Source organism: Myotis daubentonii, chromosome 15 (genome assembly GCF_963259705.1).
Source record: "Myotis daubentonii chromosome 15, mMyoDau2.1, whole genome shotgun sequence".
Lineage (NCBI taxonomy): Eukaryota > Metazoa > Chordata > Mammalia > Chiroptera > Vespertilionidae > Myotis > Myotis daubentonii.
Genome location: NC_081854.1, coordinates 58,004,231 through 58,028,472, shown reverse-complemented (window position 1 = coordinate 58,028,472; position 24,242 = coordinate 58,004,231). Strand labels below are relative to the sequence as shown.

The 24,242-nt window shown below is 61.9% G+C and overlaps 1 protein-coding gene across 3 annotated transcripts; it reads right to left on the bottom strand.

Annotated features, from left to right (window-relative positions):
- Positions 1 to 9,589: 9,589 nt before the first annotated feature.
- VSTM2B (V-set and transmembrane domain containing 2B) lies at positions 9,590 to 19,126 on the bottom strand. Of its 3 annotated transcripts, XM_059665549.1 has the most exons (6): positions 18,855 to 19,126; positions 17,831 to 18,456; positions 17,182 to 17,366; positions 16,318 to 16,347; positions 14,644 to 15,106; positions 9,590 to 10,238 (listed from the first exon to the last, which is right to left on the bottom strand). In XM_059665549.1, exons 2-6 carry the CDS (start codon positions 17,910 to 17,912, stop codon positions 10,150 to 10,152), a joined length of 849 nt encoding a protein of 282 aa, XP_059521532.1. In that variant the 5' UTR covers positions 17,913 to 18,456; positions 18,855 to 19,126; the 3' UTR covers positions 9,590 to 10,149. The 3 variants fall into 3 exon arrangements, with proteins under 3 accessions (XP_059521532.1, XP_059521531.1, XP_059521533.1); XM_059665548.1 differs by lacking the exon at positions 18,855 to 19,126 and having other exon boundaries at positions 17,831 to 18,502; XM_059665550.1 differs by lacking the exons at positions 16,318 to 16,347; positions 18,855 to 19,126 and having other exon boundaries at positions 17,831 to 18,502.
- Between the last annotated feature and the right edge of the window lie 5,116 nt (positions 19,127 to 24,242).

Here is a 24,242-nt window from a genome sequence, read left to right as displayed (position 1 = left end):
CTACTGGGGTTGGCGCATGCGCCTGGGAGCCGGCGACGCCGCGGGGAGGGGCGTGGCTGCCCCTGCGGAGTCTGCGCAGTGGGGCTTCTTTCCAGCCTCGTGTTTCCCAAGAGGCGAAGGCCACATGCCGTGGGTTTGCGGCTAGCGCGTGTGGAATCCTGAATGTTTTTCTTTTTAAAAATTAGCTCCGAATGATGAACTTTCAAACGTGGGTACAGGTGTTCTCCCACTTGTGATTTTGTGAAAGTGATTTTGTGGAAGATCCATGGGAAGTCGATGGTATTGCAGTTAACACCCTCCCCCCCGCCCAGTTTATTATAAAAATCTTCACATAAACAGGAACATGGGAGGATTCTTCAGTGAACGCCCGTATGCGCTCGGTTTCTGCAATTAGCCCCGCTTTCGGTTTTTTTCCGATGGCTGCTCTAAGACAGGCTGAGGCCGAGGACCCAAGGGAAGTTTCATAGCCGAGCTCGGAAGGACTGAGCCTTGGCTGCTACAGAAGCGCGTTTCTGTGAAAATGAGGAGATTTCCTGCCATTCCTTTAAGTCAAAGAAAAGGTCCCGATCCCGAAGAAACACCAGCAAACCTGCACCGAGAACAGGGAAGGCTCGTGTTCAGTGACAGTTGTCCTCCAAGTTTAAAATAGAGTCGGCTTATTGTTTTATACTAGAGGCCGGTGCACGAATTGTGCACGGGTGGGGTCCCTCAGGGCAGCCTGCGGGGTTTGGGCTGAAACCCGCCGTCCAAAGCCACCCGCCGCCCCTGCCTGCTGCTCCCGCTCATCCGGCCCCACTGCGCTTGCCACGGTCTCGGGCCCAGTCAGTCCTGATCGGGAGAGGCTCGCGCTGCCCACAGCCGCGCTTGCCAGCTGTGAGCCCTGCGTCTGGCGCCCATCCCGAAAGAGGGTAGGGGGCGCCAGGATGCAATGGGCCCTCCGGTCGGGCGGTGGGATGCCCTTGCCAGCCTGGGATCCGGATCCCTCCGGCCAATGTTCCTGCCTGTTGTCGGGAGCCATCTGGTGGCCGCTTTTATATCGTTTCTTCCTTGCGGAGCGTCTAGGGAGGGGAAGCGGCCACAGTGCCTGAGGCTGACTTCCAGAAGGCCGGCTGCGCTGTCAGGGTTGTGCCGGCAACGCTGGTCCCTCGGTGCCTGGCCGGTTCTCTGGAGATTGGACCTGCAGGCCTGCTGAGGGAGTGGCTGCTGCTGGGCTGCTGGGCTGCTGGGCCATGGTGACAGGTCGGTCAGCTGAGCAGAGCTCCCACTGTGGGAGCGCACTGCCCACCAGAGGGCAGCTCCTGCGTTGAACGTCTGCCCCCTGGTGGTCAGTGCATGTCATAGCTACCGGTCGGCCGGTAGTTGGGTCATTCAGTCTCAGGCTTTTATATATATACAGTAGGTCCTTGGGTTACATCGGAGATCCATTCCTTCAGCGCAACATAATGCGATTTTTGCCATAAGTTGAACCCACCTACAAAAGCACCTACGTCATGCACATGGAGCACATACACAGCAGTAATGAAGTGAAACAGTAAACAGAAATTTAAAAGATAACAATTCCTGACCTTTACTTGTGGTAAATAAATAATAAAAAACATAAAGCACATATGTTGAAATGATGGAACTTCTTTTTTTTTTTTATGAATAAATGGGAGATGGTGACGTAACCATGAAACAAGGAATGTCTAGTCCAGTCCGATGTAACCCAAGGGCTGCCTGTATAGATGTTTCAGATGTACATGCATGTATATATGCATACATGTCAATATGCACGCACAACTACACACCTTTGTCTATACATGTATGGGCCTGTATGTATCCACACAGAAATTTTTCCTCCTTCTGTGTTTCTTTTATTTTTATAATATATTTTATTGATTTTTTACAGAGAGGAAGGGAGAGAGATAGAGAGTCAGAAACATCCATGAGAGAGAAACATCGATCAGCTGCCTCCTGCACATCCCCCACTGGGGAAGTGCCTGCAATCCAGGTACATGCCCTTGACCGGAATCGAACCCAGGACCTTTCAGTCCGCAGGCCGACGCTCTATCCGCTGAGCCAAACCGGCTTTGGCTGTGTTTCTTTTAAATGAAGAAACCCAGTGTGTGCGAGGACGCTTTCCCTGACAGGACGGCCCTGTTTGTGACCTGGCACTGACAAGGGGACCTGCTTCCCAGGGTGGCCGGGAGCCCTCAGTGGGGGGCCTGGGCGGGGCTGGAAAGCAGAGACCTGGCTCTGTGGCATTTGACTCCCAAAGCCCCACTGGAGGTAACAGATATTGTTACCTCTTTAAAATATATTGTTATTGATTTCAGAGAGGAAAGCAAAGGGAGAGATGGAAACATCAATGACGAGAGAGAATCATGGATCGGCTGCCTCCTGCGCTCCCCCTGCTGGGGATCGAGGCTGCAACTGGGCCTGTGCCCTGACCAGGAATTGAACCGTGACCTCCTGGTTCATAGGTCGACGCTCAACCCCTGAGCCACGCCGGCCGGCCACACTTCAGATTTTTGATGAAAGTCAAGTCTGCAGGGGGACCTATTTCCCTGTGTAATGAGCTTCCTTAGCGCCCAGAGAACTGGCTCTCATATTAACTCGGACGTTTGGACTCTGCCCGGTTGCACTGGCATTCATTATTTATTGGTTCGATTTGATCCCGGGGGTGGGGGTGGGCGTGGGAAGGGGGTCTTGGAGCGTGGAACCTTGAAGCTGCCCGTACCTGCAGCAGGAAATCGGGTCTGTCACCAGATGGCACCCTAACACAGGGCTGAGCCCCCCCCATCCCCCGCCCCGCGTATGGGAGCAGTTCCCTGTGGAAACCCCGCTTCAAAGGGTTGCAGCCTCGGCACGGAAACCCACAGCCGCCCGGGAGTCGGCTTGTTTCTCTATAAACAGTGGGGCTGGGTTTGGTCAATGCCTTTCCTGACAGAGGAACGGTTACGAGTCCAACAGTTTAAGATCGAGGTTAAAAGGAGAGACAGGTGCCTGGCCAGCGTGGGGCAGGGGTTGAGCGTCGACCTATGAACCAGGAGGTCCCGGTTCGATTCCCGGTCAGGGCACAGGCCTGGGTTGCAGGCTCCATCCCAGTGGGTTGCGTGCAGGAGGCAGCCGATCCAGGATTCTTATCATTGATGTTTCTACTTCTCTTCCTCTCTGAAATCTATAAAAATATGCATATGTTTGTTTGTTTACAGGAGAGAGGGGTGATGAGAGCCGGGGAGGAGGCGGGGTGTGACGACATTCAGAAGGTGATGGCGGTCACCGAGGTGGCGGAGGGGACCTGTCGGGGTGTCAGGTGGGGCTGCTGCAGGAGGCGGCATGTTTGCTTTGGGACGTGCCCTTTCCCCTTTCCCTGTGAAATGACTTTTCTGCCCAGCGACCTCGTTATTACAGGGAAAGAGACCGTCATGCCCGCCGAGTAAATATTCCACACTGACACGCGCTCGTGGACTCCCTGTGACCAGCGTCCTTTGCTGTGTTTGCGGAGGTGGGAATGGAGACCGTGGGGCGAAGTTCCTTAGCGGAATCGCTGTCAATTAAGCTGTATTTATTTCCTCGGCGTCGGAGGGTGCCTGTGACATTTACCCGAGACATCTGGGTCAGGAACCGCTTGGTGGCAATTTCCCCTCCTCCTCGTCGAGGGACAGCGAGTGCCTGTGGTGGAGAGGACGAGGGGACGGGGAGCTGCCCGCTGTGGTCACGGTGCTGCTGTCACCATCCCGCAGCCACAGGATGCCCCGACTCACAGAGACGAATGCCTGAGACCCGCTGGAGGCGGAGGGCTGCCTGGTGCGGAGGCGGAGCAGAGGGCTCCCTGAGTCCCCAGCGGTGTAGCCACGGGCAAGTGCCAGCCCCAGGGCCCAGGGTGCCGGGGGGCTCAGGGTGCCGGGGGGGCCCAGGGTGCCGGGGGGGCCCAGGGTGCCGGGGGGGCTCAGGGTGCCGGGAATTCCAACAAAGGGGCTCATTTTGTCAGGAGGGGCTGTGCAGGAGGCAGAGGACTGATGTTTCTCTCTCTCCCTCTTCCTTCCTCTCGCTCTAAAAATCAATTTAAAAAAATCTTAGGGGGAAAAAAAAAGATGGCAGTGGACTCCATCCAGCACAGAGAACGCCTGAGAGGGTCATAAGTGGAGCCTGCAGACGCCGGGGTGAGCACTCCCCTGGCAGCGGCCCTGACCGAGGAGGCCCTGGGCGGAGGCCGGGACCTGGGACACAACCAGGGAGCCGGGGCTGACCACCTGCCTGATGACTCCACACTGTGCCGCACAGCGGGAACCTGGACGGGCCGTCCCGGGAGCTCGGCTTCTATGTTGGGCGTAACGGGGGAGAAGGACGTCGGCTTCCTTCTTTCTTTTTCAATATATTTTATTGATTTCAGAGAGGAAGGGAGAGGGGGAGAGAGAGAGAGAAACATCAATGATGACAGAGAATCATGGACTGGCTGCCTCCTGCACGCCCCCCCCCCACTGGGGATGGAGCCCGCAACCCGGGCCTGTGCCCTGACCGGAATCGAACTGTGACCTCCTGGTTCATAGTTTGACGCTCAACCACTGAGCCACGCCGTCAGGCATATTCCTTCTTTCTTACTCCCCAGTACCCCCTTGGCTGGGCATCTGCACCCACTGCGCGGGCCGGTGGGGGAGCCCTGGGCGCCGACACCTGCTTGGTCCCCGGTGGCAGGCACCATGCTCTGTGCACCCCGAGGAGCCTGACTTCCCTCCTTCCCGAAGTCACGGGTGTCCCCCCAACTTCTCACTGTGCTTGGAAGGTCGCCGTCTTAACACAAAATCCTGAACAGAGAACCCGCCCCGAGAGACCCGCGGGCCCATGGGAGGCACATTAACTCGCCAGGCGCCAGGGGCCCTTCCTTTTCTTTCCTTAATTAGGTCATTGATCAGCAACATTGATCAGCACACGTGATGCCTGGTGAGCCGTTCTCTCGGGTGAAGATCGATGATGCTCACTTTCAGGCCATCCATCCCGGCCGACACTCATGGGGAGGGATGACGCTGTGCAGGGGTGGCGGGGGCGGGGGGCCCAGGACAACTCGCCCTCACAGGGGGCCCAGGAGGCTGGAGCTCGCCAGCCGACTCCACAGATAACAGGACGAGGACTCGCGCCGACGACGGAGGTTTCAAAGCTGTTCCAACCTCCAGCTCGATGGCCGGGCCTCTGTCTGAGAGGGAGCAGGGACGGGCCAGAGCAGGGACAGAGGGCGGCCTCCCCAGGCCCAGCCAAAGGCCACTTCCACGCATTCCAGGGACGCCTGATGGGCCTGCTAACCCCCCCCCCCCACACACACCTGTCACAGCTAATTACCCCTGGGGGGAGGCCCTTTCCACTCCACTGCTGGGCTTATCACGGTCAAACCTGGAATCATGGCTCGGCTGCCCCCGGCACGCCCCCTAGTGGGGATGGAGCCTGCAACACGGGCGTGTGCCCTGAGGAGGAATTGAACCGTGACCTCCTGGTTCATAGGTTGGCGCTCAACCACTGAGCCACGCTGGCCGGGCCAGAGCCAACTCCTTTAGGCCACCCTTTGGCGGGGGGGAGGGCGTGCAACTCGCCTACCCAGACGGGCAAGCTCCCGCCTCATCTGCTCGGTGACCCCACCCTTGGCGCCTGGGGCGTCGGAAGGCACTGAGGGCGGGAGCCTCCGCCCACAGAGTCAATGTGCTTCTGGAAACCGCTGGAAGGCCCACCCTTACTCATGGAATTTCCCTTTTGTTTTTGGTAAAATGGCCTTTTCTGTAATTAAGAAATATTTTATCGCTTTTATCTTATTACAGAAGTAATAGATGTCCACCCCAGAGAAGTCAACACTCACAGGCAGGCGTCCAAGTGCCCACAACCCACCTGATCCAAGACATAACCTTCAACATGAACCTTCAACACCTTGGGGCGCGACCCCCCACATTTTTGTGGGTATGCGTGTGTACATGCATGTGCGTGCGTGTGTGTACATGTGCATGTGTGTGTGCATGCTTCTCTTCCTCCGTGTAATAAATCAGGATTCAAACCCTATTTTATTTTTTCCTTTTCATTGAGTTCATTGGGATGAACTGCTTAGAATTCCACAGGCCTCAGGTGCACATTCCACATCGTCCGCCCTGTGTTGTGTGTTCGCCACCCAGACCTGGTCTCCTACGTCACCACTTTCAAACCTGATTTTACAGGTGCTGCTACTTCACAGCATGCGAAAGGGATTCCTTTGGGGGCGTGAACGATTTCCCCGGGAGGTGTAGTGTGCTGCCGCTCAGGCAAGATCTGGGAGTCGGCAAATATTTGTGGTTGGGGGGGGTGTGAGTCTGACAGCCTTGGGAAATGTCTATCTCTGTCTCTCATCCATCCATCCATCCATCCACCCATCCATCCATGACCCGTCCATCCATCCATCCACCCATCCATCATCCATCCATGACCCGTCCATCCATCCATCCATGACCCGTCCATCCATCCATCCACCCATCCATCATCCATCTGTCCTTTATTAGCCTATCATGGATCTCCTATTGGGGTTGAGACGTGACACAGAGAGGCGGTCAGGGAGGCCCGGGCTGGCTGGCTGGAATGCCCTCCGCAGGGAGCCTGGAACACTGGGTCCACGTATTTATGGGGGTCCCCAAGGACCAGGTCAGGAGCTCGAGGGGTACCTCCCTCCCGCCGCACACACTGAAACCACTCTGCTATGTGCAGCTGCTTGCCCAGGCCTTCCTTCTTTCTGTGCCGCCCCTTGGTGGTCAGCGCATGTCATAGCGAGTGGTCAAACTCCATTGAACTCCCGAGGGAACAATTTGCATATTAGCCTTTTATTATATAGGATTGATTTCAGAGAGGAAGGGAGAGGGAGAGAGAGAAACACCAATGATGAGAGAGAATCATGGGTTGGCTGCCTCCTGCACACCCCCTGCTGGGGATCGAGCCCACGCCCTGACTGGGAATCCATCCCCAGACCCTTCAGTCTGCAGGCTGAGGCTCTATCCACTGAGCAAAACCAGCTAGGGCTCAATAAAAATGTATTTAAAAAAAAAAAAAGAAAAAGAAAAGGTGTTTTGGGTGGGTTCTTGTCCCTCTGGTGTGCAGGTGCCCCTTCCATCCCATGCAGGCTGCCCGCTCTGGCCTTGGAGTGCTGCACGGGGGACCCCAGGGAGCACGGGGGACCCCAGGGAGCATGCATGCGCCCAGGTGCCCAGCACTCCGCTGGCTTCCCCCTTCATGTCCAGGGACGAGCGAGCAGGGGCGCTGGTCCACAGGGCTCCCAGCTCAGAGGGGTTTGCTCTGGCCTCCTGTGGACCCTCACTCCTCCTCGACTGAAGCAGGGGGTCCCTCGGGGGTGAGGACGCCGGAGCCCCAACGCGCTAGGGCGTCTGCATGCACGACTCCGGGGACCAGGTTCATTGACGCAGATCCGTTTTATTGAGGAACTACAGGGGTATATATAGCATGAGGGGACCAATCAGAGGGAGACACGTTGCTATAGGCGACCAATCAGAGGGAGACACGTTGCTATAGGCGACCAATGGCTGAAAGGCTGGGGTACTATGCATGTGGCTCTAGGAGTTAGTTCAGGCGGGCATTGCTACTTCCTGGTGTGCCGAGGAAGCATGTCATGGTGGAGTGTGCTCACACCATTGCAACAGCCACAGCGCTGAGACATACTTCCTGAGCTCTACTACACTCGGCCTCTTTCGGATTTCCATACCTTCAGTTCCGGGGGTTTAGGCTCCACTTTAGGGAACTTGCTGGCTGGCCTCACCCACAACTTCCTTCCCGAAATCCTTGGTCCCCAGGAGGAGACGGAGGGCTCGTTCCTGTGCGTGCGGGGGCTGCCTGGCTGTGCAGAATTCAGGCAGCCCAGGGCGGGCAGCCCCCCAGAGCACACCTGCTCCTCTCCGCGTGGGCGTGAGGGCCAGTGGTTTCCCGCCAGGAGCCTGGCGGACGGCCTGTCTGCAGGGGGCTGGTTTGTGGGGTGGGAGATGGCTCCGGAGCTTCGGCCCCTGGAGGGATCTGGCTCAGCCGCACCCCATCACGGACCCGTCCTCGGGCGCCCCCTGGCGGCGGGGGAGCGCCTTGCTGGCTCCATGCACACTGGTCCCGCATTGGAGTCGCCCTTAGCCAGCTGGCCGCAGAATTGAGTTGTCCTTAATACTGAGATGATCCTCTGGGCAGAGCCACTCTCCACCAGACAGAACGATTAGATTTACAGCTCGATGGGTGACGATCGATAGAAATGAAATATGAGACCACTTGCTGTGTCCACCAGAAAGAGCAGGCCCGGGGCGCCTCCTCACGCAGCCCAGCCCGCCAGCTGCCACGGGGGTCTCTGCACAGGTGGGACGGTCCAAACGCACTTCCGTTTTCTCTTTGCCCCAAATAAGTACCGCATCCTTGTGGGGCGGGGCCGGTGATGGTGCGATAATGAGCCGCCCCAGCTGCTAAGACGGGTGCCTCGCAGGCGCAGTTCCAGTACCTGCCAGCAGGGGGAGCGCTGCACACGCTGGAAACGCAGGACATGGGGCCGGCCCAGTATTTGCAGCGTTGAATGTTGCTCGTCCTCTTTCAGACGAGCCAGCTCATGCCTGGACTGGAAGCCACTGCCCCTTCGTGCACCCCTCACTGGCCAGAGCTGTTCCGCGGCCGCCAGGAAGCGGAGTCCCAACCCTGAGCGGCCAGCGGAGACGGGGAGGTACCGGTGAGCAACACCTGTGACGAGCTGGCTTAAGGACTGGCTGGGGCCCTAGCTGGTTTGGCTCCGTGGATAGAGCATCTGCCTGCGGACTGAAGACTGGCTGTGTTCCGAGCAAACCCAGGCGATCTGGCTGCTTAATGCAATCCTGTCCCATGAAGACCCACAGCCCCTGAGGCGTGTCTGTCTCTTTAAGGCGTGTGTGATCTGCCCCAAACACATGCATTTCAGAGGCTAAAGCATTCCCCATGCACCAGGAAAGGGCATGGGGGCCTCTTTCCTCCCCACATTCGCCCTCCACTGGCAGGGACTCCAGGAACAGTGAGTACAGCTGGGTGCGTCATCTCCCAGGGGCACGTAGGTTTATTAGTAGAAAAAGAGGCTGGCCCAGCCTGTGTGGCTCAGTGGTTGAGCATTGACCCAGGAACCAAGAGGTCACAGGTTTGATTCCCACTCGGGGAACATGCTGGGGTTGCAGGCTTGATCCCTGGGGGGTGAGGGGGGTTAAGTGGAGGCAGCCGATCCATGTTTCTCTCTTATCAATGTTCCTATCTCTCTCTCCCTCTCCCTTCCTCTCTCAAATCAGTGAAAACATTTTTTTAAAAAAGAGATTGATAGCACACCTCTCCCCAGCGACTCCTCTCCTCGAAGACCCAGGCGGGGGGCTCCCGTCCCCCCTGGCTCCCTGAGGTGCCCTGTCCCGAGGGGAGGCTGGACAGTGGCCTCGCAGGGCACCGGCTGTCCTCCAGCCGAGGGGACCGCTGGCACCGGGGACCAGGAGGCCATGGCATCGGGGCTGCCTAAGGCCCGAGGCTCACCTTCACACAGGCCGGTAGGAAGCTTACTTCAAAGTCGTTTTTTTATTCAACTGCGACTCAGCGATATACAATCCAGTATAAACAAGTGTCTGACCTTGTTTCCCGTGTTTATTTAAAAATAAATATTATTGACAGTGAATTTAATTATAAGATGTATCTTTTTTTAATCCAAATGTCTCAAAAAGAAATAATTTACTTTCATAAAAAAAGATAAGCCCCCAATGGAAAATGAGAAATAAAAAAAAACAACAACTCCTAAACACAATCATCTACTAAAAATACGTTCCTTTGTCAGGAAGGCTGTGACCCAACATTTCCACGCCGTCTCCTAAGATAACGGCTCGGCAGTTCGTGCAAAATGAAGAGCTGGAGGCGAAGCGGAGAAAAGAAAAGTTCGCAGAAGTGGAGACTCATGGGCCGGGAGCGCACGGCACGGGCCCGCCTCCATCTCGTTTGGAAACTGGATGCGTGGTTTCGGGTTTCTACTGTGTAACTCCCCCCACCTATGATATGTTTCCACGTGGACTTTGTCATGCTTCTCTCAGTCTCTCAGTGTCCATCCGGCGACCCGGTCCTCGCCCGGGTCTGGGTCTGGGTGGGCGGTGTGGCCCCGGGGCGGGGCGGGGGGGGGCGATGGGGGGGCAGCTGTCAGTGCCCCACCAGCCCGCCCAGGAGCGTGTGCAGAGCCAACAGGAGCAGCGACAGGAGTGGGTCCCCGGAGGAGGTGGGGCCGGTGCCTGCAGGGGAGGGAAAACAGTTCACGCCTGATTCACAGGATCCCAGGGGCCTGAGAGCGGACAGGCCCATAGAACATCCCGGCCTGGGCCTCTGGGCTGAGGTCAGACACGGGGTGCTGGCTCCAGCAGGGGTGCTAGGTTGGGGGCTGGAGTCCTAGTCATAGTTTGTTGATTAAAAAGACAAGGGCCTCCTTTGCCGCTCTGGCTGGCACCCAGCCCTGGGACGGACGAGGGGGGATGTGGTGCCGGATGAGTGGCTGGCCGGCCGGGTGCCTGCGGAACGCACTCGGGCTCAGGTGCTCCCCAAACAGGGGAGAGGCCCAGACGCAGCACCTGGGCCCGCGTTCCCAGGGGCCACACGACCAGCAGCTGCGGGCCTTCTCAGACGAGATCCCCCTCACTGCTCCCCGACCCCAGCCTGGGCCCAGGGTGGCTGCCAGGCCGGCCCGGCCCCTGTGCACCATCCAGCCTGGTCCGGGGCCGCCCGAGTTTGCCATCACAGAGCCACTTCTGGTGCAGGATCCGGAGGCCGGGCTTTGGTCCCTCCTCTGTCCCTACGTCGCTGTGTGATGTGGGGCCGGTGCTCCTCGCCCTGACCTCCCTGCTGGCCACCCGCGCCTCCCACCCCCACCCCGGCTCTCTGCCCACCAGACACTGCACCGGGCGGGCCAGGTGGCCCAGCTGCAGCCGAGTGGGAAAATGTCACCTGGCGAGGCGGCTGCTTCCCTTGCTGGCGTTTTAATTAAAGCCTCTTTGCAGATATTTATTCAGGGGAGCCGGCGAGGAATAATGGAGCCAACAGAATCGGAGAGGATTAGTTTCTGCCGTAAAAGTCATGTGTGCCGGTGACGCGGGCCGAGGCTGGGAGCAAACGCCAGTGGGCTTCGGAGGGAATAGCGATCTTGGAGAGGAAGCGCGCGCGGGGTGCGGGTCTCGGCCTGTGCGGTCCGGCCTGTGCCCACCGCAGCCCCAGGCAGCTGCCCCTGGGGCTGAAGACCAGCCTTGTTTACATCCAGCTCCACACCCCCCCACCCCACCCCATGGCTTTGTGTCCCTCAAGGCGGATGTACCCCAGACCCCTGTGGTTAGGCCAGCAGTGGGCTCCACGGAGGCTGCTCAGTGTGCGGGTCCCGGCCGCAGCCTTCCCGTCCGGTGTTCGGCAGAGCCGGGCCACGCAGTCTGGGCCACGCAAGGGCGGGAATGACGCCCCAGGCCCGAGGCCGGGGAGGCACGGCTCCCTCCGGTCGGCTCCCGTGTTATTACTGCCCCGCACATTTCCGTCACTTTCATCTTTAATGCGATGAGTGACTCGTCTGCCCATCTGGAGATGTAATTTGTGAAATGCTCGAAAAAATATGCATCTCCACTAACTTTGGCACGGGTAATCATGCCCCATGGCCTGGCCGCCTCCCCCGTGTCCAGCAGAGGGGGCCCTTGCTCCCGCCCTCGCCAGGGAGCGAAGGTGGGGCCATCTGAAGGCGGAGGGGGGGCTGGGGCAGGTGGGGACCGGCTGTGTTCCCTGGTGCCACCCTCCCTCCTCCTGAGGCTCGGGGACTGCAGGCAGACGTGGCTGCGTGGGATTCTGGGCCAAAGCAGTCTGTGCCACACCGCCCCTGGGACCTCTCTCCCCGAGACCCCTTCCTGGGAGATTCGGGCTCCTGCTGGTGGAAGGCGGGCTCAGTGGGGTGTGGAGGGGTGGAGGGTCCTGGCCTCCGGACTCTGCGTGCAGCCCGCCCAGGCTCCTGGCATCTCCCCTGGTGGTTTTCGTCCTGCCTTGTCCCCATGCATCCCAGGGGGCCAAGCCCCGACCGGAGCCAAGCTTGCAACCCCCACCTACGTGCCCCTGACCGGGAATCAAACCCATGGCCCTTTGGAGCAGGGTCTACGCTCTAACCACTGAGCAACTCCGGCCAGGGCTTGCAAATGTGTCTTAAAACCGAGCCGGCATCTCCACACCGCTCAGGGTAGGCCACAGCCAGGCCCTGCGTCTGGCCGCACGGAGCAGAACGAATCGATATCGCATTACAAGGGCACTTGACCTCAGTGACCCCGGCGATGCCTGGGGACCCCATTCACACCCCGAGCTGTGAAAAGGGGCACCTGGTGGGTTTAAGGAGCAGCTTCTCGCAGGGTTTGGCTCCCGGTGACATTCAGAAGGGCTGGCGCACCACCGGGCTCACTCGTGGGGGCTGCCCCCCAGCTGGGGCCGGGTCCGGCTCCGGAGGGAAGCGTTCGGGGCCGTGAGGCAGGAGGATCAGGCTGAGCTGCGGAGGCGGGAAACCGCGAGACATGCACGTGGCAAAGGCAAGTTCTGAATTATTCCCCATCAGGGTCCACGGTGCCCCTGCTTTGTCCCTAAGCTGGGGTCTCCCTACGGCCGAGAGAATGGCTGCGCGCGAGCCGCCTGGCCACTCCGTGGTGGACAAAGGCCGCTCACTCCATGGGGTTGACTTTCTCATCCCACGGGGTACAGGGTGGGGAGGGGAGGCGAGTCTCTCAGAAGCTTTCCCAGGACAGACCTAAGCAGAGAGGCCAAGCCCCCGAACTCACACACCACCCACAGGAAGCCTCCCCGGATTGCCTCACTGGACAGGGGCCATCCCTGCTTGGGACTCCCCCTGACACAGACGGCTCTGCCCCGGCGCTCTCCGGGTGCCCTGATGCTCCCGAGCTGGGTCCGTGGCCACCGTTGCTGGTTGCGCTCATGGCAGCCATGTGACCGGCTGGTGAGAGGTTGGCACGCACCCAATAACCACCCACACTGGCCACCGTGGGGAGAAGCCGGCATCTCCTGCCAACGGTGAGACCCAGCCATGTCCTTTATGAAACCCTTTCCTTGTTCAGAGGCTCAGAGAGCCTCGCCCTCTCTCCTCTGGGAGACTTCCGCCAGATTTATTTCTCCTTCACGGCGGTCCTCCGGTCACATCGGAGCGGAGGGAAGAGCGGACGGTTGCTGTAAGGTGGTCGTTTCCGGGTGCTTGTGGGTCTGGGGAGGGGGGAAGCCCAGGGCACTGTGCCTGGCCCTGCCGTGCCATTGCCGCCAGCTCCGTCACCACCGAGGGCTCGGGTCAGAGTGAGCACCTTCACCTCGTCCAGAGCCCCCTCTGCTCGTGGTGTACAGTTGCCATGGCGACACCCCAGGATGCTCCCAGCAGCCACAGCCTCTCCAGGCCGGCACCCCATGGCCTCGGCTGTCTTTCTCGCGTTGGTCATTGCAATACGGAGGGTCAGCCCTCCGTGTGGGCACCAGGCAGCGTGCGCCCATGCAGCTGGCTCTCCGGGGGCCAGGCGCCTCTCCTGCAGCGCAGCCCCCAGGCTAGTGAGGGGGTCACATGCCGACACACCACAGATACAGTCCCCTGCAGAGGGGACCCTCCGGCCAACATACCCACCGCTCCCTGTATTCTTCTGCAGCCGATCCGGCCCCCTCTGCACTTCCCTGTTAAAGGGCTCGTCTGGAAGGGCCTCTGCTTTGTTTATTTTCTCTTTATCCCCTGCCCCTCCCCCGTGAAATGGTTCCACCAACAAAGTGCTCAGGAGAAATGGGTCAGCATTCAGATGAATGAGTAGCCGGATTTATACCGACGCGGCTAAGAAGGGCCCATCCCCTGAGCTGGCGCTGCTGCGCGGATCCAGCCCGTGTTGGACATCACAATCTCTTGACACAAATATCACTCTCTTGACAAATGAGATGTGAAACCGATGAGTTTTTGCACATAAACTTCCAGTGCAGAAGATGTGTCTGGCGGCGTTGGGCAGAGGAACGCAGGAAGGGGGTCTGGCCAACAGTAAAGGCAGGAGAACAGCAAAGAGAGCCCGGGGGAGGCTGCCCAATGCATCACGGGGCCCACAAGTTACCAAATCATGAGGACGCATGCGCAAATGAACCGAACCGAAGGGGATGTGGGGGATTCCCCGCACGCACCCCGCCCCCCAATCTCGGGACCTTTTTCCAGTCCAGGATGACAGCCTGGGCTCAGCTCCACGCCCACCAGGCATCATCCCGGGGCTCTGCCGGCACCCCGTCCCCTCTCCTCGTACACCTTCCCGGGGCGCACACCTCACCCGGGCGCACACCTTCCCGGGGCGCACACCTCACCCGGGCGCACACCTTCCCGGGGCGCACACCTCACCCGGGCGCACACCTTCCCGGGGCGCACACCTCACCCGGGCGCACACCTTCCCGGGGCGCACACCTCCCCCGGGCGCACACCTTCCCGGGGCGCACACCTCACCCGGGCGCACACCTTCCCGGGGCGTACACCTTCCCGGGGCGCACACCTCCCCCGGGCGCACACCTTCCCGGGACGCACACCTCCCCCGGGCGCACACATTCCTGGGGCGCACACCTCACCTGGGCGCACACCTCACCCGGGGCGCACACCTCACCCGGGCGCACACTTACCGGAGCCATGCCTCTGGCGCAGAACCACCTGGCCGGGTGGCGGGGCTGAGGAAGCAGCGGTTGCAGCGGCGACAGTGGTGGTGGCTGCGTGGGTCGCGGAAGCGGCGGCCTCGGGGACTCCGGGACCGGGGGACGCGGGAGGGCTTCCCGGAGGAGGCGGGCTCTTGTGGCTGCGGCCGGGCTGGGCTGTGGGGCGGCCCGCGGTGCCGGCGGCGCCCACGTGGTTGGCGCTGGAGGCGTGGCGCCGGGGCCCGCTGCTCTGGATGTGGGACACGGCCTCCGAGGCCTGCATGCGGGGCGGCGCGAAGCGGGACAGCACGCGCAGCAGGGCCCGGGCCGCGTGCTCCTGCGTGTCCTCGGCGCCGTAGTCCGCCACGCGGCACTCGTACACGCCCTCGTCCTGCCGCCGCACGCCTGACAGGCGCAGCCGGTGCGAGATGTCATTGCCCTGGACACGCACGGTCTGCAGGAGAGGGGCTGGGTCAGGGCAGGGCGGGGCGCCGCCCACCCGCATGGGGCTTCCAGCTCTGACTGTGCCCGGGTGGCCCCGCCCATGGCAGTGTGTCCAGTTCCCCGTCATAGGCACAGAACCCGGGCTGGGCACTCGGCAGCCTGGGCTCTGAGGCCCCGCCTTCCGCCGCCTCCACATCTCACACTAACATTTCTTTATTCTTTATTCTTAAAAAAAATTTTTAATTGATTTCAGGAGGAAGCGAGAGGGAGAGATAAACATCAGTGATGAGAGAGAATCATGGATCAGCTGCCTCCTGCACGCCCCACACTGGGGATGGAACCCGCCACCCCGGCATGTGCCCTGACCGGAATCAAACCCGGGACCCTTCAGTCCGCAGGACAATGCTCTATCCACTGAGCCAAACCGGTTAGGGCGCCACTACCATTTCTTTATTTGGAATCTGGAGGCCTGAGCGGTATCCCCTGCCCTCCGAGGACACATGTATACCTGCCGCATCCTCTGGCCCTACAGAGCTGCCCCTCCACCCTCCCAAGCAGGCAGGCGGGGCTGCGGCCTGGATGGGACATGGGGAAGCACAGGGTTTGCAGTCCTCCCCGTGCACCCAGAGAGCCCTCACCTCTGAACGCGCGCGGGAGGAGGCCCTGCTAGTCTCCAGGCCTGAAACTGGCACATTCCCGCTGGGAAAGCTTGGCCGCATCTCCTCCCTGAGTCACACACCCCAGGACCCCGGCTCCTGCAAGCCTGGCAAGATGGCCCTTCCCCCACCCCCATTCCCAACACCTTGCGCTACGACCCAGGCGGGGGATAGGGCTTCACGTGGGGCGGGGGTGGGGCCCACCATGCAGAGCCGGGGTTCCGCCAGGGTTTGGAGCAGCGGTTCCCCCACCCGCCCCCCAGTTGCTGGGAGAAATGCCAGCAGAGGAGAGCAGGCCTCCGCGAAGGGCCTGAGCGCGCGCCACGGATGAAGGAGAGGTTTACAGGTGAGCGCACAGGGGAGGAAGGAGACGCGAGCCTGGGACCCTCTGCATATAAGAGAAACCGATCCCGCTCCTGGCGACAGATGGCGCCCGGACACGACGCGGGGTTGCAAGGAAGTCCCGACCTCTCGCGCCGCTAAGCCTTTCTAACGGGGAGGAAGGTGCGGGGCGCGAGGCGGCCAGAAGGGGTCTCCCGCGGCCCGCGCTGGGCTCCACACTTACGCTGATTTTAGTCGCATCCTTATTTGTTACCTAAAATGCAAAGAACAAGAGAGGGAGACATTAGGCTCCTGGCCTCCAGGTTCGGGGTCTCAGATGCGCCTCCAGCCGGGGACCCTCCGCAGGTGGGCTGAGCGCAGGAGGCGGTGGGATTCCCAGCGGGGCTCCCGGAAGGACGCGGTGCCTGGCCCAGGAAGGGCCGCCCAGCGCACCTGCCAGCCAGAGGGGCGGCTGGAATGCCACCAGGTGAGAAGGGAGGCCCCTCCACCCAGGGAAGCTCCCCGTCAGTCCGCGTTTTTCTAAACTTTGCCTAAAACTGGGTGGAAGGGCCGGCATATCTGGATAGGACCCAGCAGGAGGTGGGAGCAGTGACTGGGTGGGACTCTGGGTAGAGGGGAGGTGTGTGTGCGTGTGTGTAGGCGTGGGGCGCACTCCTGCGTGTGCTGGGAATACATAAGGGACTGTGGGTTAAGAGGCACAGGGGCCGTGGGCGCCCTCCCTCTGATCCTGTGAGGATTGGAGGTGGCCCGGGGGGTTTCCCGGGCCACGGTGCTGTGCTGGCCGCTGGAACCCAGGCCCAGGGGAGCTGAGCTGTTTGGCCCAGTGCTCCGGGGACCGCAGAGTGTCTGAGGGCACGGCGAGCTGGGAGGACCACGTGTCTTCCTTCACCAGCAGCACCCGCCAGACCTGGGCCCACAGGCGGCCAGCAAGAGCAGGCGGACTGGATGGGGGGGCTTTTTAGAGGCTGAGTGTGGCCTCCCGGGAGGTCTTGGGAGAAGGGACGAGTGACCAGGATTTGGGGGTAACTGTTGTTGAGGCTGCCGTGGGGATGGGAGATGGGTTGCCGCGGGCCGGGCAGCTGGTTACCTTGCTCCGGGCGCCGGGCGCGCTCAGCGCCAGCTCGTGCAGCAGCTCGCGGGGCGGCGCCCGCAGGTGCCACCACTGGATCTCCAGCGAGAACGCGGGGGCGCCGCTGGCCCGGAACGCGCAGGGCATCTCGATGTCGTCTCCCTCCCGCACGGTCACATCTGTGGGGACTTCGGTAAACGTCGCTGGGGGCGGGGAGGAGACGGGCGTGACCCAGTGCGGGGCGGGGGCCCGTGCTTCCCACCCCGCGGCTCCACGCTCGGTCCGGGCACCAGCAAAGTTCGCCCGAGCAGTTGCCGGGCCATGCAGAGACCGGCTCCCGCGCAGGCGGCTTCCTCGGGGTCGCGGGGGACCACCGGAGGCTTGCGCGTCTCTCCCGCGCCCACCGCACCACCCGAGCTGGGCTGGGGCGCGCCGGGTCCGTCCGAACGCCTGGGGCGCCCCGGGGGCGGCCCTTCACCGCTCTCCCCCTACCCCTCCGGGCCGGCTGCAGCCGGGATTCTGGGGACCGTGAAGCCTTCCCCTTCTCCTCCTGCTCCTGCTCCTGCTCCTCCTCCTCCTTCTCCACGGCGTCCCGAGCAGCTGGCCCTGGCGGCCCGGCAAGGACTCCCCACCCTGAATCCCCAGGCAGCGAAGTTCCCGCGCTCACCGTCTGCCGCGAGGAGCAGCAGGGCGTGCAGCAGCAGCGGCGGCAGGTGTCCGAGGGCGCCGAGCTGGCTCCGCTGTTCCATCTCCCGCGGGGGGCGCGGCGGCCCGGGCGCGGAGAGGCGGCGGCGGCGGCAGCGCGGGCTCGGATCCGGCTGGGCTCGGGCTAAGACCCCTCCGAGCCTGCCCTGGCCCCGCGGCGCCCCATCCTCCGCCGCCGCCAGCGGCCGCCAATCAGTCCCGCTCCCTCGCCCGCTGGCCCGCGCGGCTCCGGCGGGGGGCGCTGCTCCGAGTGCGCAGGGCGCGAGGTCCCCCCCCCCCCCCCGGAGGCTGCGGGCGATCGGCCCGTGCCTCACTCTATGCCCGCGTCCGCCGGACGGTGGGGAACCGCAGGTTAGTCTCTGCGCGGCGGGCCGGGCAGGGGCTGGGCCGCGCCGGGACCCATCCCCGGCCGAGGGAGCGCGCGCCTCGCCTCGGAGCGGCGAGTGGAATTCCGCCTCCCGGGCTCCGGTGGTCTGGCTCCGGCTGCCGCCTCCTCCGGCTCCCGCCGCCGCCCCCGCCGGTGCCTCCGCGGCTCCCTCCGCAGGACGAGTGCGCGCTCAGCCGCGGCGCGCAGACCTGGCGCCGGACCTAGTGCGGCGCGGGGAGCGCGGGTCCGGCGTGGTTGGACCCGGAGCCGGAGCCGGAGCGAGGCAGGGAGAGGGGGAGGGAGGGCAGGGGGGAGGCGGTCAGTGGAGGGTGCCGAGCCGCCTCCTCCGCGGCATACCCCGCCCTCCCTCCCCTCCCCACCTCTCGCGCAGCCGGCCCCGCCCCCGAGCGCCCCTCCCCGCCGCGGGGGTCGCCGGCTGCAACCGCGGTCTCTCCGGTTGGAGCTCAGCCCCGCCCGGCACCCGCTTCGGCTGGGGTCCTCCCGCCCGAACTCTCCCGGCTTCTGGCAGCTTCCCGATCCCCATCGCTCGGGGCGGCCGCTCACCCCTGCGCGCCGTGCCCGGCCCCCTCTCCGCAGACCCCCGCCCCTAACTCCTTACCCGGGTTTGGGCAACGAGCCGCACCGCTCTTTGTCCCAGGCCCAGGCCGCGGAGGGTGGGTTGGCGCCCGCCTAGGGCCGCGGAGAGAAGCGGAGCGCCCTGCAGGTCCGGGCCGAGGCGGGTGGCGGCGGCGACGCCGGGAGCCTGCGGTGCGCGAGCGAGAAGTGAGCGCCGAGCGCGGGGCGAGCAGGTGCCCGCGGCGCGGAGAGCGCACCAGAGAGCCGGCGAGCAGAGGCCGTGAGTGACGGCAGAGGCGGCGGGGGTGGGGTGGGTGGGGAGAGCCCGCACGACTCAGGCCCACGGAGGTTTCCGGGCGGGCGGGCGGGGTTGGGGTTCCTGCGCCTCACCGGCAGGCCCCTCCGTCCTCACTCGTTCTTTGGCGGTCGCGCCCCCCCACCCCCGTTTACTGTGTATTCAGGGGGACCCGCGGCGGCGGCAGAGGAGCCAAAGGTCTTGTAGTCTACAGCCGCGTTTCGGAGCCCATGCCCCGCCCCGCGGCCCTCTGCGGGAGTTCGGTCTGGTCCCCAAAGGGCCGGAGGTGGTTGGGCTGGGCGCAGTCCTTGGGGGCGACTCCCACAGCTCGGCTTGGGGCCCTCTGGCTCCTTTCCCCATGGGAGTCAGGCGGCGCATGAGGCATCTGGGCCCCTGATCCCTTGCCCCTAACCTCTCAGCTCTGGCCCAAGCTGGGGTGAGAACACCCCGTGGACTCGCGTCTGTTTGCCCTGCTCACTAGCCCTCCGGAGACACCACGTGCGGGTCCCAAAGGGTCAGCCCCGGAAGGAAATGGAAAGGGCAGATCCTGGCCCGCAGCCCACCTGGTCTAGGCGCCTTGGCGCAGCCTCAGAGAAGCCGCAGGCCCTTCGGAGCTGTGTCCTACCCCCCACCCCCCACCCAGGGCCTGGACTGTGCCCTTTGCCTCCCGGGGCCTGGGTTTCAGTATCCTCACCTGCGGCCCAGGAGTCATCCCCGTGCCCACAGGCCACCTACTGAGCCCTGTCTGCTGGGGTCTCTGCCCAGGACAGGGAGGGGTTGTCCAGCGCCTCCCCTCTCCGCACTTTGTCTCCAGGGCCCCAGAATACGGTGGCCAGCTGCTGTCTTTCCTTCCACCCTGCTGGGCCAGGAGCTTTCCTTAGCAATCCCACCACCGTGGGTCCGGGCTGGTTTGGCTCAGTGGATTGAGTGTCGGCCTGTGGACTGAAGGGTTACAGATTCCATGCCGGTCAAGGGCACATACCTTGATTCCCAGCTGGGGATGGGCTGGAGGCAACCAATCAATGTGTCTTTCTCACATCAATGCTTCTCTCTGTGTGGCTCTCCCTCTGCCTTCCACTCTCTAAAAATCAATGAAAAATATCCTTGGGTGCAGATTAACAATAATAACAAAAAAGAAAGAAAGAAACTGCTGGGACTGTGACTGTAAGACCCTGCTGGGCCCCATTGCCGTCCTCAGCCTCGGAAGTGGGGGGCAGACTTGCACTGTGCTCCCCGAATTAGGCCCTGGAGGAGTCTAGGGAAGCAGATTCATGCGGGGACTGGTTCTGAGCAGGATTCTGTGGTCTTGGGTCCTGAGCTGGGGTGGATGGCCAGGGATAGGGGTGCACAGCGGGGAATTCCTGCTCTAGAGGGAGTCCTGCTTCGCTCACCTTTAAGGTCTGTGAATCCTCCAAGCCCAATTCACCCTGTGGGGTACGGTGTTTCTTGCCCCAGCCCTACCCACTGCCTGTGTCCCCTGGGGCTCCCACAACAGCGACCTGTTTAGAACAAAGCCGGTTTCCGGCTGACGGGCCTGTGGGAACATTCCAGGACTGTTGGGTCTCCCTCCCTAGTGTCCAGCGGAGGCAGTTCAGACAACCTTTGGGCTACGAGGCTTCCCCCTCCCCCCCTCCACTGCAGACTCTGAAATACTATAGGATGGCTGTGCACAGGGACCTGGAGGGGACCCCTGTACGTGATCACAGGTGGAAGTCTGCCTGACCCACCCATTCGCTGCACCCACCCACAGCCCTCTCCCTCCTGCCGCCGGTACTCTGAGTTGTCGTCGTGGTTGGGCTGTGAGTTCGGGTCTTCACCCCTTGGCAAGACCATTTTGCAGATGAATTTACTGAACTCTCAAAGGCACGTCCACAGGCGCCCCTTAACAAGCTGCCTGGCCTCTTGTGAGAACAGCCCTGTGCGGATGTTTTTCCGGGAACACACTCTCAGAATGTATTTTTTGTGACGCTCAGGTCCTCTCGGAGTGTTGGTTTCTACATTCTTTTCTCGGCTGACCTTTCCTGTCCTCTCCCCGCCACCTACGGCAACATTGATTTGGGGTAATGTGTTTTGAGTTTAAGATGCCGGCCATCCATAAACTTTTCTATCAGTAATCCTGGCACACTCTGTGTACCCGACAGCTTAAAGGGAAATACCAGATTTATGAGGGCTTTCATTTTGGGCCAGTTTAGTCATTTGCTCGCCCTCAGTGTCAGGGGATAAAGGCCCGCGTTGACCCCGGGAAGACACCTCTCCTAGGGTTCACGTCAGGTCGGCTGCCCCAGCTCAGGGCCGGGGTGGCCGAGGCCCTGGATGTGCCCTGGATGGTGGGGATGGCATTGATGGCTGACCACCCCTGAGACATGAGGGAGGCAAGGGGAAGAGCTCACAGCTCAGGGTCCTGCTGCCCTCCTGGCCCTGCCTTCCATCCGAGGAGGACAGCGGGCTGCTGCCTCGGAATCGCAGAAGACAAGAGAGGGCCTCTGTCTCAGGGCCATCAGGAGGCCGCCTCCCCGCGGGGGCACCCCCAGAACAGGCCGGGTGGCAGGCAGCTTGTGCCTGGCTGGCAGCAGTCAGGGACTCAGCTGTCAGGCCACAGGGTCTGCCTGTCATTACTGTTCCGGGTCACCAGGCTGTGTCCCCCGAGCCTGGGGCTGTTTGCTTGCTGTGGGAGACAGGATTGATTGGGCCTGGAGACGTCTGCAGAGGGGAGAGATCCGGGCAGAGCTGCTCCACCTCGGACATTTACTCAGACACCGCGTCCCGAGAACCTGATCATCCGTGCGTCCAGCACGTCTGTGGGCATGACTCACCACGTGCCTGATGTGGGGACCCACAGGCACCGCATTTCAGCCCAGAGGGCCCGGGACACACCTGCCCAGAGGAACAAAGACCACGCCTGATCATCGCAGGCAGTGAGGCTGACACGCAGCCTGCACACGCGCAGATGTGCACACAGACATGTGCACGCGCACACATTCGCACACGCGACAGATGCGCACTCATAGACGCACGGACAGCACACATGCCCATGCACGCGCACACAGACACGCACAAGCGCACATAGACACACAGAGCACATGCACACAGATGCACATGCGCACACGCACACAAAGTGCGCATGCGCACAGACACAAACGCGCATGCGCGTACCCACAAGCCCCTGGGGCCAGGGGAAGACCTGGCAGAGGAAGCGCGCTTCAGGCACGAGGCCGAGGCCAGGGGTGAGTGAGGCGGCCTTCCGGAGGGTAGAAGGCGGCGGAGCGTCGTGAGTGACAGCGGGGCAGGGCGGACGAGGGCACGGGGTTTCCGTGCACAGACTGGGCTCCACGCTGGTCGTGGGCCCGGAGCCCACGGGGGAAGCTAAGCAAACGCAGAGTGGCCCGGGCCTGGCCGGACCTCAGGGAGGTGGGTCCCAGCGGGGAGACTGCCCCAGGGCGGCCTGTGAGCTCAGCCCTGGGGACACCGGCATCCAGGTGAGCCGAGCCTGCGCCCTGTGGGGCCGGGGAGGCGGGACTTGGCTGAGTTGAGGGGCAGGAAACGCGGCCTCGGGGTGGAGGGGACCGGGAGGAGGTCCGGCCCTGACGGCAGCCAGGGTAGGGGCGGGAGCGGGACCTGGGGGCGAGGGGGGCAGAGGGGGGGGCAGGGTTGCCACAGACCCTCCTGGGTTGGGCCCAGCTCCCAGGTGAGGCCTTTGCAGAATCCTCCCCTCCCGCCTTTCTCTCCTCCCCACCCGCTTGCCCGTGACGCGGGCCCTGACTCTCAGCAGCACGACGGGCACGAGGAAGGGCTGAGGGTTCCAGGGCTGGCCCCACGGAGCCCGGGTTCCAGGGGCCGAGGGCCTCGCCCCGCCCTCCCTGGTTCCCGGACCTGCCTGAGGGGCCTCCGGCTGCTGGGTTGGGTCGGGAAAGCCCCGAGCCTCAGTTTCTGCAACTGCCACGTGAGATTTTAATTCCTGCCCTGCTCCCCGCCTTTTTTCTCCCCACGTCCCATGGAGATGCTCAGAAGACACTGGGTCAGGGTTGGCAAACGTAGCCGGTGGGCAGACGCCAGCCCCCAGGAGCCTGCCTTGCCCCCACCCCCTCCCCGTATGTGGCTCGTGGCAGCAAAGCTAAGGGGACCACGGTGGTGTCCAGGGCTCCGGTTCCCACCCTGGTCTTGCCTTGGCCTCTGGTAGCCTCGGTTTTCCCATCTGTAAACAGGGTACCTGCTGTGCCCACAAAGAGGGTGAATGGGAGGCTTGCCTGTTTGTTTGTTTTTTAAATACGTTTTTATTGATTTTTAGAGAGATAGGAACACCAATGAGAGAGAAACATCAACATCGATCGGCTGGGGATCAAGCCCACAACCCGGGCATGTGCCCTGACTGGGGATCGAACCGGTGACCTCCTGGTGCATAGGTCAGTGCTCAAGCCCTGAGTCACACCGGCTGGGGGGAGGCCTGGATTTGAGATCACCTGTGGCCTAGTAGGGGCCACGCGCTAAAGTGTGAGCCTTCCGGCCTTGCTGTGTCAAGGACGCAGGCGGGGTCTTCAGCGTGGTGTCTGGCCAGCGTCCTTGAAGCTGAGCGCTGGGAGGGGGAAGGGGGGGGGGCGGTATTATTGGCGGGAGGTGACCCGTGGCGCTGAGTGTCCCCTAATGGATTTTCTTGCCGCCTCTGTGCGTGCTATTTATTTAGTCATTTGCCCGAGTAAATCTTACAGGCCCGCGGAGAGTTTATTTTTTAATTTTTAATATTCCCAGTACACTCAGGGGTTTATTTCCCACTAGATCTATTCGTTTAATTTAGTGGAGGACAGACTTTGTACTTAACCCAGAATTGCTTTGACATTATGGAGAATTAAGAGGCTGGAGCCAGACGGATCGGAGCGGATCGATCTGTTTGAGAGAAACCTCTGTCATTTCCCTGCCTGCTGTCTTCACCTTCATGGTGAGGATGGAGATTAGAATACGGACTGGCTAAGCCCAATCCGTGTGGCTCAGTGGGTGAGCGTCGACCTATGAACCATAAGGTCACGGGTTCGATTCCCGGTCAGGACACATGCCTGGGTTGCTGGCTCGATCCCCAGTAGGAGGCGTGCAGGAGGTAGCTAGCTGATCAGTGATTCTCATCATTGATGTTTTTCTCTCTCTCCC